At 38.8% G+C, this 12,906-nt stretch overlaps 1 protein-coding gene across 1 annotated transcript; it reads left to right on the forward strand.

Annotated features, from left to right (window-relative positions):
* Nucleotides 1-11,400: 11,400 nt before the first annotated feature.
* On the forward strand, nt 11,401-11,988 carry LOC145050865 (uncharacterized). The gene has a single exon (XM_078999056.1). The coding sequence runs from the start codon at nt 11,401-11,403 to the stop codon at nt 11,986-11,988; it is 588 nt and encodes a 195-aa protein (XP_078855182.1).
* The last annotated feature ends 918 nt before the right edge of the window (nt 11,989-12,906 follow it).

Genomic DNA, 12,906 nt, shown 5'->3' on the forward strand with positions numbered 1-12,906 from the left:
AAACAAAATAAGAAAAAGACAGTTTTTCAAAAAGATAAACAGGTTTTTAATAAATTCACAAACAGCTTGCCAAAATCGAATCAAGCTAAATCTAAGTCGATTTCATCAAAGAGTAGGCCAGGATCTTCAAACTCTTCAAGTAGAAAATCCGTCTACTCAACGCAAACTGAAAAGAAAATTGTTACAAAACCTAAATATAAATGGATGCCAAAATTAAACCAGTCATCATCCTCCTCTGTAAATGTTGGAAAAGAAAATTTGAAAAATGAATTTATGAAAGTTAAGGGTCAACCCAGGACTATGATGACATGGGTCCCCAAAACTAAATGATTTCGCTCATCGTGCATGGACAGTTGCGGAGGAATGTCGTCAAACCCTGGTATGTCGACAGCAGCTGCTCCCGACAGATGACTGGAAATATATCCCAACTGCGCGACATTTAAACATTTAATGGGGGATATGTCTCCTTCGAGGGTGGAGAAGGCGGAAAGATAACTCAGAAAGGAACTGTCTCAAATGGAGTGCTAAGTTTTGAGAATGTTAACTATGCTCTTGAATTAAAGCATAGCTTGTTGAGCGTATCCCAGATCTGTGACAAGGCTATTCAACTCACTTCACCAATAAGGAATGTCTGATGTTAAAGGCGGGCATTGTCATTCCGGAGGAATGGATTCTCGTAAAATCAAAGTGGGATGGGAATCCGTATATTATCGACATGAATAGCAATGTACCCGATGAAGTCACTTGTCTCTTTTCAAAAGTCTCAGAACATAATGCAATGTTGTGGCATCGTCGACTTGGCCAAGCAAATGAAAAGAATCTGAATCGTCTTGCTAAGAACGAAATGGTCCATGGTCTTCATGTCAGAGATTTTATTACTTTTGAAAAATGTGTCTCCTGTGCTCAAGGAAAACACCATCGGAAACCACATTTGCCAAAGCAGGTCAACTCCATCAGTCAGGTGCTCTAATTGTTACATATGGACTTGTTTGGTTCGGTCAACGTACTCAGCATCAATCAAAATTCGTATTGTCTCGTTGTGATAGACGATTTCTCTCGTTTCACGTGGGTCTTCTTTCTGTCCAACAAAGCTGGGATTTCCGATCTTATCAAGAATTTCATTGTGATGATAGAGAACGAAACCAACCACCAAGTGAAAGCGCTTCGTACAGATAATGGAACCGAATTCAAGAACGCTGTTCTTGATCATTTTTACGCTGAGAAAGGGATCATGCGTCAATTTAGCTCCGTCGGAACACCACAACAAAACGGTGTTGTTGAACAGAGGAATCGAACACTACAAGACGCTGGAAGGACGATGCTTTGTGATTCTAAACATCCAGTTTTGTTTTGGGCGGAGGCGATCAACACAGCTTGTTATGTTCAAAATCGTGTCCTGATCAACAAAGCCCAGATGAAGACACCATATGAAATCCTCTATGGACACAAGCCATCTGTCATCCATTTCCGAGTATTTGGTTTCCCTTGCACCCTTCTTCACTTGGAATCCAACCCAAAATTCAATGCCAAAGCTGATGATTGTTATTTTGTTGGTTACGCTGCTCGTACTGCTTACCGGGTATACAACACGATGACGAAGCAAATTGTGAAGACTTTCGATGTTCATTGGCTTGAAGAGAATGAGACAGACGCTAGGGTGGGTCCTGACTGGTTATTTGACTACACATCTCTATTTAAATCCTTTTGTTTGTCATTTGATAACCAGGCTGGGTCTACCTCTAACTCGAAGACTACAATTGAAGATGATGAGGAAGAGGTTGTCTACAGTCCGCCATTAGTTTCTACTACTGATCTCCTGGTGGAGTCCTCTGTTTCAACTACTTCTCCAGAGTCCCCAACACGACAAGCTGCTCCAGATGATGATGCTACTCCTCTAACTCCAGTTGAAAGAGAATTCATGAACCAAGATGCTTCCGCTGTCACTCAAAATCTAATGGAAATTCTCTTTCTTGAACAGATCGCAGATGAGTTTGTAGTAAATTCACCGCATGAAGCTGGTACATTTTCTGTGAATTCTTCAGCACATGACGGAGCTGTAAATATACATAATCTTCCTGTCACATTCAATGAAATCAGTCATGAAATCCCCTCTCGTATACAACGCGATCATCCGATAGAAAACAACATTAGCCAGCTGGGCGACGGAGTTCAAATGAGAAGTCAGAGTGGAGATGTCAACACATGTCTTTACTCTTGCTTCATTTCTCAAATAGAGCCCAAGAACGTCGATATGGATTTGAATGAGCCCAGTTGGGTAGATGCCATGCATGATGAGCTTAATCAATTCGAAAGGCTCGGGGTTTGGAAGTTGGTGGAGTTGCCTAAAGGCAAGAAATCTCTTGACACCAGATGGGTGTTTCAGGACAAGCAAGATGATTCGGGTGTAATTGTAAGAAATAAGGTGAGATTGGTGGTCCGTGGATTCAGGCAAATTGAGGGTCTTGATTATACAAAAGTCTATGCTCCGGTGGCACGCTTGGAAGCCATTCGTATCTTTCTCTCTTACTCCTCCTACATGAACTTCATCGTATATCAAATGGATGTCAAGACGGATTTCTTGTACGGCAAGGTGAAGGAGGAGATTTATGTTGACCAACCTCCTAGGTTTGTTAACTCAAAACTTCCCAACCATGTCTACAAGTTAGACAAGGCTTTGTACGAACTGCACCAAGCTCCCAGAGCACGGTATGCTACCCTCACACAGCACTTGCTCGATCATGGCTATTCTTGCGGCACTATTGATCAGACCTTATTCATCAAGCATGTTGGCAAAGACCAGATTCTGGTCCAAATATACGTGGATGATATAATTTTTGGGTTAACGAGTCCTCAGCTTTGCAAAGAGTTCGAGAACATCATGAAAAAGCGTTTCGAGATGAGTTCATTGGGGGAGATGACCATGTTTTTGGGGCTTCAGTTCAAACAATCTTTAGCCGGAATCCTGATACATCAACCCAAATATGTGGACGATATGCTCGAGAAGTTCGGGTTCAGAAATGCTAAGCCTGCTTTGACGCCCATGGTGGAGAGACCACTGCTGACTCCTGACCTTGAAGGCGAATCAATAGATCAAACGGACTACAGATCAATGATTGGATCACTGATGTATCTGACTGCGAGTCGCGCAGACATTATGTTTGCAGTCTGTCAATGCGTGCACTACCAGGCTAATCCTAAACTGTCTCATCTTACTGTTGTTAAAATAATTTTTCGGTATATCAAAGGCAACCCGAAATTGGGTCTTTGGTATCCTAAAAATTCCGAATTTGACCTTTACGCTTTTGCAGACAATAATTGTGGTGGTTGTGAGCTTGACAGGAAATCGACCTCAGGAGGATGTGAATTTCTAGGATACAGGCTGGTATCTTGGCAATGCAAAAAGCAGCATACTATCTCGACCTCAATAGCAGAAGCAGAATACGTAGCTGCATCTGCCTGTTGCTCTCAAGTCATATGGATCCAACATAAGCTGTTGGATTACGGTTTGAATTTTCAAGAAACCCTCATATTCTGTGATGATGAAGCTGCCATCCAAATTGCTAAGAATCTGGTCCAGCACTCAAAAACCAATCACATAGACATCAAAATTCATTTTATCAGAGATTTTTATGAGCGTTCGCTCATTCGGTTAGAACGGGTTCCCACTTCCAATAATGTGGCAGATCAGTTCACAAAGCCGTTTAACAAAGCTCGATTCAATGTGCTGGTAAACTATTTAAAAATGATTTGCTTTGAGGATTAATTTTTGTTTAGATTAGGTTAAATTTGCGCATTTTTATTTCATTCTCACCCATGCACGAATTTAAGGGGAGAAATAAACAAAAACCAAAACAAACAAAAATTAGAAAATTAAAAATCCAAAAACAATAGAAAATCAGAAAAATCAAAAATATTTCTCTATTAAGTGATGGTTTGTGAAGTGATATCAACAAGTGATAACGGGCAATCTGAGTCTGTGTAAAGTACCAAAGTTGAATTGTCTAGGCTCTGAGTTCGATGCGCTGGTATGCACGAAAAGTTTAATGGACTTGACTAGGCGCAGATGAACTTAAGGATTCTAGAGACTTGATAATTTTTGACCTAGATAGTTCCATTTAGCCTGACAATATGACGCTTGGGTAAGTTGAGCTGGGAGATATACATGAGAATCCATCAGTCACATTAAAAGAACCCGTATCTAGAACTGTGGTTTAACTTTTCCTCGATGTACGGATTCTGTCCTTAATTTCGATATTGATAGGGCGACTGGGGAATTCCGATAAATTAGGTCTGTAGAAAATTATTTTCTTTCTTTCTTACTGTTAGTCATGTGTTGCTTCCTCTGCGTGATTGGAAGAGATCCGACCTGGACTGCAACATATGCAAATCTATTTATGCATATTATATCTATGAAATTCTTCCTATATGTTAGCCATATGTTGTCTTCTTTTTGTGATTAACAATCCGACCTGGTACACAACATATGCAACCTTCTACTTCTCAATCCCTCTAAAACTATAATTAATTATAATCTAAATCTATCCTCTCTATGAATAACAGTCTGCTCACCTAAAGTAAGGAGTATCTCGGAAGTTCTTGATTATTGGGGTATATCAGGAAGCGGGAAACATGTTCTAGTACATCTAAAATTGAACAATTCTAGATTGTCTGTAGATCTCGCTGCTCAACTTAGGTGAACAACAATATCCTTGGTCGTCGTCAGATGAATGGTCCTTAGGAAGTTTTATCTAGGAACATAGGATCAAGTTGTCTTGTCACTTATAGCATGTCTAAAATTTGTCACAATTTTTCGTGCTTAAGTGGACCACAATACCGGCGATCGACCAGATCTATTCATGAAAGGAGAGGTACTAATAAATGAAAAAGACTGTCTAAGAACTTTGATCCCATATCACAAAAGGTTAATCAATTTCAAAATAGAAGATTAAATTTAGTTTGAATTAAAATTTTTAGTATTATTTTATTTTATTTTTAGTCTTTAAATTTTTAGGATTAGTAAAATTTAGAAAATGTTACTTCATTTTATTTTATTTTATTTTATTTTATGTTATTTTATTTTATATTGAAGTTAATCCTCAAAATGATTTATTTTTAAATATTTTTTAGTATTGGCCCTTTACTTTTAAGGAATGGTAATGGTGGTCAAATTTTAAAATGGTATAAAAGGGAAGTGTGCGGTTAAAAACATTTTTACTTTTTCATCCTCCAAAATCGACCGCACACTCCCCTCCTCTCTCTCTCTATCTCTCTTTCTCTCCCTCTCCAAAATCCTTAAGAAGCTCTCTTTCTCGTGAAATTGGGGTCTCCTAACAGTAAGTGCGATGAAATCGAACCCCATAATGAAGGTTTTAAGCTAAATCGACCTTTAATCGATGATTAATTGAAGGATTCGGTTTCGTCGGTGCGTGTGCGGCTGGCTGTGTGCAGCTGTACACTACCATGTGTGGCTGGTATTGGGTGTATGGCTGTACACCTAAATAAAATTTTGACAGATAATATTTTTTTATGCTCTAATGTCTGCTTGTGTTTTTCAGTTCAACATGGGAGATCTTGAGTTTGCAAAGGTGCACAATTTAGCCATTTTCTTAGAAGATCCTCCGTCTGCCCATAATGATCTCAAATTCATCATTGATGGTCTAAGAAAAAACTGCTTGGTTTCTGCTTTCACAACCAGTCCAGTGATTTATCAAAATTTGATGAAAGACTTTTGGAGAAGTGCAATCGTCAAGCAAGATGACAAGGAAGAAAAATATCTTGAAGCAATTGTACAAGGCAAGAAGATTCTGATCTCAGAAGGTGTTATACGAGAATCACTTCAAATCAATGACAGGCATGAGTTCTCCATGGAAATTAATGTGGATCAAACCCAAGATGTTCTGGACCACATGGGTTATGAAGGATCGTTTCCCCCTACCATCAAGAAGCTACTTCCTCCTTGCTGGAAATATTTAGCTCATGTATTTGTGAGCTGTATTTCCGGAAGGAGATCAGGACCGAACGAAATTTCTCTGTTCAACACAGGAGCCATTACAGCTTTGGCCTCAGGGATTGAGTTTAATTTCTCAAAATTTATTCTTCATGAACTGATTCTCAACATTGAGGGAAACAAGAGGGAAAAGTTCTTGATGTACCCGAGGTTTCTTCAAATCATCCTTAAAGTTATGCATCCCGAGATTGAAAGAGGAAATGAAACACTAGATCTCAAGTCTGTCGGTCCGAGTGCCTTTGGCTTGATGAAACTGAATAGAGCTGGAAAATTTGTCTTCGAAGGAAAATTTCCCTTGATAAAAGGGATATATACAGTAAAGTCCCAATATTTTCATCGATTTGACAAGAAAGTCCTAAACTTTATTTTTTTTGACAGTAAAGTCCAAATTACCGGCAGTTTTTGACACTTTTACCCTTTTTCCCCGGTTAGCCGGTAATTAGGACTTTTTTTGTCAAAAAAATAAAGTTTAGGACTTTCTTGTCAAATCGTCAATTAGGACTTTACTGTCAAAAAAATAAACTTTAGGAATTTTTTGTCAAATCGTTCAAAATATTGGGACTTTAGTGAATATATAATTTTTTTTGTTAGAAATTTAATGGTATGATACTCTTTAAGCATAAGAGTTATTGAAACATTCTCTAATCAGCTAAATCCTATTGAAATCCTTTACGTTTGCTTCTTGTTAAATCGTTTGTTTAATCTCAACAAACCGACATTGAAAAAAATTGAGATAATCAAGAAAGAAAGAAAGAACCAGGGTTGTGTTGGCTTTTTGTAGTCTCAAAAATGGAGAAATAAGAAACCGAAAAAACGAAATTGCCTTTCTTTCCCTTCTCCACATTCACACCCTTTTGACTAGGCATGTGTTGTTTGTTTTTGTATAAAGCTAGGGCAATTTCGTTTTTTTAGGTTTCTAATTTCTCCATTTTTCAGACTGCAAAAAGCCAACACAACCCTGGTTCTTTCTTTCTTTCTTGATTATCTCAATTTTTTTCAATGTCGGTTCGTTGAGAGTAAAAAAACGATTTAACAAGAAGCAAACGTAAAGGATTTCAATAGGATCTAGCTGATTAGAGAAGGTTTCAATAACTCTTATGCTTAAAAAGTATCATACCATTAAATTTCTAACAAAAAAAATTATATATTCACTAAAGTCCCAATATTTTGAACGATTTGACAAAAAAGTCCTAAAGTTTATTTTTTTGATAGTAAAGTCCTAATTAACGATTTGACAAGAAAGTCCTAAACTTTATTTTGTTGACAAAAAAGTCCTAATTACCGGCTAACTGGGGAAAAAGGGTAAAAGTGTCAAAAACTGCCGGTAATTTGGACTTTACTGTCAAAAAAATAAAGTTTAGGACTTTCTTGTCAAATCGATGAAAATATTGGGACTTTACTGTATATCTCCCTTGATAAAATTTGGAATATTTGCTGATGAGAGTGATCAATCGGAATCAGATAATCTTTCGAATCCCACAGAGACTGAGGATGTGGTGATCTCAATTTCAGAGCCCAAAAATGAAGAAGTTCATCTTTCTCCTATAGCAACGGTGGCTGAGCAACATGACCACCTACATGATGTGGAAATTGAGAGAAATTTTAATCGAGAAGGAGGTGATGAGGACTTCAGTGGAGATGAAGATTTCCTGAAAGATCTGGATTTCACTGGTATCAATAATGATGACATATCTTCGGGATTTGATCTCAATCTAGATGATGATGATGATGACTTTTGTCCCTCGCTAGGATTCATTGACAGGCACTTTAAAAAGGTCGATGAAGTTGCTCATCCAACAACTAAGACCACCAGGGATCATGTTAGCAAGCTCAAAATTTTGCTCTCCTCCTCAAAGCCCATGGAAGACTCCTCAAGACAAAGAGATGTGGTTTCAGGGATTCCTCCCCTTCATACCAATGTCTCTACTTCTACTCCACCTTTAAGTGATTAGACATAGCCCCAAATCTCCATGTCTCCTTTAAAAAGAAGACGATTAGATGCAAGGCAGGGAGTGCCCTTTATAAGTCAAGCCTCACCAGTCTTATCCATTGCCACCACTACAGATTCTATTCCACCACTATAGTTAGAAGAAGGCCCAAGAACTATATTTGAAGCAGGTGGATCATCTTCCATTCCAGAATACTCTCCTTTAAGGCCCTCACTGGATGAAGACTCTATCAGATTGGCCAAGAACCTTGCTCAAAACAGTCCAATTTCTTCCTCCCGGGGTAAAGGCATATCTTTCGAGGAAGAACATTCAGGTGATGATAAGAATCTAGTGTCAAAACTTCATGAAGAGATTGGTATTCTCAGGCAAGAAGTTATAGAAAAGAATATCTTCCTGGATCAACACACTTCTTATATAGCTGAGCTTAGAGAAAGAAATGAACTGAAGACGAAACATATCACAAATCTGCAAACAAATCTTGGTTCTTTGACTGCCTTCTACTTCGGATTGAAGAATGTCTTGTATGACGCCTTTGGATACAATGCCAAAGCACTATTTCAGCAGCCTTACGGAATTGAAGATCCTCCTGTGGCTCCCTCCCAATCCACAGAAGGCGACTTTCTAGCTGATCCACCTCCTCCAAGGACAACTATCATTTATGATTGCTTTGATAAGGAACCTGAAAACAACAGATATCACATCATAATCAAGCAAGGGAAATAGACCGTCACTGCCAGCAAAAGCGATGGATTACTTTTCATGAAAAAATCGAATGAAAATCGCAAAGCTAAAGACCTTGTGCTAACTGTGACTGATCTCAAAAAGCGAAAGTTTGGTGACGAGTATGGAGATCGATCTGGAATCCGAATGTGGGCTTTTGATCCCGAGTCGAACACGTGGGTCACTAAGACGAACCCTGGTGTCCCTGAGTACTACAAAAGTATCCATGATTTCAACTCTTCGACAAAAGTTGATCTTGCTGAACTTTCAAGAGCCCCATTTCATAATCCTTCAGAAGATCCCAGTCCGTCAAATTTTAAAAGATTTCTTGACAGGCAGGTTAAGGAAAACTTTCCAAAGATGAAGACTGTGAAAGCCCTGTATAGAAAGGATAAGGATATTATTGATCCTGAAATAGGCCAGCCATCCTATGGCTAGCAACGAAACAACTCAAGGAAATTCCTATTCCTTAACATTTTCATGAGGGATACCTTGATAATATGAAATTTTGGGCGTTTGATGATGAAACTGCCACTATTGCCATTAAATTCAAGGATAGAGAACAAGTTCTAAGGCTGATCACTGCTAAGGATCTTCTCAGATTTAGAGAAAGGGATATCCTTACTCTGTCTCGTCACCAAATCATTTGCCGAAAAGATGTTATGGAGGCTGCTGCAAAAGAATTTACTGGAATGGTCGCCACAATCATAAATGGAAAACTTTGGATGGGATCCATGGGAAAGTCTGATCTGAAGCTGTTTGAAAAATCCGGAGAATGAAGACCAAGTCAATGCCAGCCTCAAACCAAGAAGGGGGTTGATAGGCTATACTTTTGTGGTTTGGGCTAGGCATTCTATTATATGGATCTTGGTAGGTTGATAGAGCATGGTGTAGTGCTCGATATTGGATAAGAATGTATGTGTGTGCAACTTTGCTCGTGTGTGCGGCCACACACTGGTGTACTGCTATGGGTAGTATAAAAAGGGCCGTGTCAGTGTGTCAGAAAATAAGTACGTGTGAACAGTGACGTTTGTATGTGTGTGTGTGTGTTTCAAGGTGTACTTGACATTTATGAGTAATAGATGTGTGCATGCTTGATGTTATTCTTCTTCTACTCTTTCTACACTCTACTTGTTTGCTAATAATTCATTGATTACTGATTTGGATCCATCAGTTTTGGGACTTACACACCCAAAAGGAATCAAATAATCCAAGAGGAAGTAGAGAAGCTCCTCAAAATAGGGATGATCATGGAAGTAAATTTACCAAGATGGATAGCTAATGTGGTTTTTGTACAAAAGGAAAACAAAAAATAGAGGGTGTGTATAGATTACACGAATCTTAATAAGGCTTGTCCTAAGGATCCTTTCCCCCTACCACATATTGACTCTATGATAGACGCCACGGCTAGCCATGAACTCCTGACCTTCATGGATGCTTTAGAAGGATTCCAACAAATCCAATTGGAACCATCAGACCAAGAAGATATTGCATTCATAACACCAACAGGTATATATTGTTGCACCACAATGCCTTTTGGTTTTAAAAAGGTGGGTGTGACATATCAAAGATTGGTGAATCGGATGTTCAAAGACAAACTAGGGGACATCATACCCATGTCAGTTAGTTGTGAATTCAACACTACCAACAATGAAGCAAAATACGAAGCACTCATCATGGGACTACAATTAGCTAAGGATCTTCAAATCAAGGATCTTCAGGTATTTTTTGATTCTTTATAACTAACCAATGACTGCAATGGATCTTATGCAGTGAAAGGTGAAAAATTAGCATTATACCTAGAGATCCTCAAAAAATTAGCATTTGATTTTGAAAACATTAGCCTAACCCAAGTTCATAAAGAATAAAACACAGAAGCAGATGCATTAGCCAATTTAGGATCATCCCTTAGGATCCCACCAGAGACGAAGATTCCTATAACTCACATAATAACCCCATCCATAGAAACCCTCTTCGACAAATCAGAAGATCCTAAGCATTCGACAAGCGTAGAAGATATTAAAGATCCTGACCCTAGGGATCCCAATGAACAGGATCCTCAAAGAAGTCCGCGATCATGGACCCAACCATTTTGGAGTATCTCCAAAATGGCACAATCCCGACAGGAGAAAAAAGTGAAAGAGAATTCAAGACGAGAGCCTCAAGATTCGTGTTAATCCAAGGTAAACTTTAAAAAAAGTTCATGGTAGGACCATACCTAAGATGCTTAGAAGATCCTGAAGCTGAAGAAGTTTTAAAGGATATACACGAAGGAGATTGTGGCAATCACACTGGGGGCAAATCCTTATGCTCCAAAATACTAAGAAAAGGATACTACTGGCCAACCATGAAGAAATACTCGTTTCAACACGATCAAAAGTGTGATGCTTGCCAAAGACACATCAACATCCTACATCAACCGGCATAACCTCTACATCCTATTATCTCCCCATGGCCATTTATGAAATGTGGGATGGATATTGTAGCAAAATTGCCAGTAGCCCCAAGAGGAAAAGTCTTCATGTTGGTGATGACTGATTACATCTCTAAATGGATCGAAGCTGAAGCTGTCGTCCAGGTAATAGACAAAGAGGTAGTATCGTTTATTAAACGTAATATCTTGACCAGGTTCAGGATCCCTGCTGAAATCATATGCGACAATGGACCCAATTTATTAGCAAACGAATAAGAGACTTTTGCACAAGCTGGGGGATCAAAATGATAATGTCCACTCCTGTTCATCCCCACGCTAATGGTCAAGCGGAGTCCAACAAAAAAATCATAGTTAACAATTTGAAGAAAAGGCTGGACAAAAAGAAGGGAAGATGGGCAGAAGAACTTCCTTTCGTTTTCTGGGAAAATAGAACCACTTCCAAAATAGCCACAGGTCAGACCCCCTATTACTTAGTGTTTGGGACAAATGCAATAATCTCTACTGAAGTAGTGGTCCCTACGACAAGATACTTGCTGCAAGACCAAGAGAATAATGGCAGGATCCTAGCACAGGATCTTGACACTATTGACGAGCTCAGGGATCTCGCCAAAATACGCATTGCTGCTCATCAACAAAGAATCACCGAGGCTTACAATAGGAATACAAGAGTCAGAAGGTTTCAAATAGGAGACTTGGTATTAAGGAAAACATTCCAAAACAACAAGGATCCTAGTGGAGGAAAATTGGCTCCCAAATGGGAAGGACCATACCTTGTAGATGTTGAAGTAGGAAAAGGAGCATACTGGCTAGCAACACTCGAAGGAGACGTTCTACCAAGATCCTGGAATGACATACACCTTAAAGCATACTACATGTAAGTAGGATCGAATGATCCACACCAAAACCAAGGTACACATGTTCTTTACCTTAAAAATTTTATTATTATTGATTCTCTCCTCGAATACATTACTAACTTAAGCATCAGAGGGGCGTTAGATAGACTAAAGCCCACCCTTAGCTAATGTTTTCTATGCTAAACAACATATAGTTAAGGATCCTCATAAGCGAAGATCCTGAAACATCGAGATCCTCACAATCGAAGATCCTAGAACATTTGGATCCTCGAGTTTGAATACCCTGAAGCACAAGGATGTTGACACATAAAGATCCCAATACTTGGTAAACTCCATTATATTTAACAATATAATGCCTAAGCTATCACGTACACAAGATAGAGACTGGTCATCCCTCCCATGCCTATGGGTACTTAATCCCCTCTAAGGTTTACCTCTTTCACACAAAAGAAGGTTTATACACCTTGCTTGGACACATGAAATCTAACTGTGGGATACGGGTAAGGGGTTCATTTCACGATTCGTGGCATGGAAACCCTCTTATCTTTGAACACAAGTTGAGATCCTTACAGTTTATAACATTTTCATGTTATCCAGAAATTGGGATCCTACCCAGTGATTACTCCAGGGATATAACATTTTCATGTTATCGGGATTTTTCCCCAGTGACTACTTAAGGTGTATAACATTCTCATGTTATCAAAGATTGGGATTTTGACCCAGAAATTACATAAGGTCTATTACATTTTCATATTGTCACACGTTGGGAATGTTCCCCAGAATTATATCTCAAGTAGGGATCCTTCCCAGAATATAACATTAACATGTTATCTATTTTGTCAAATCTAAATAGGTTATCCTAAGGAGAAATTTCTCTTACAATATCCAAGAACTTTTTTTGTAGGATCTATGATGGTAAGGATCCTCGTCCTTAAGGATCCT

Source organism: Lactuca serriola, chromosome 5 (genome assembly GCF_051521515.1).
Source record: "Lactuca serriola cultivar US96UC23 chromosome 5, Lser_US96UC23_V15, whole genome shotgun sequence".
NCBI lineage: Eukaryota > Viridiplantae > Streptophyta > Magnoliopsida > Asterales > Asteraceae > Lactuca > Lactuca serriola.

Bases quoted from the DNA above. Each gene is read 5' to 3' on its own strand.
- LOC145050865 (XM_078999056.1), top strand. From the start codon at position 11,401: ATGTCCACTCCTGTTCATCCCCACGCTAATGGTCAAGCGGAGTCCAAC.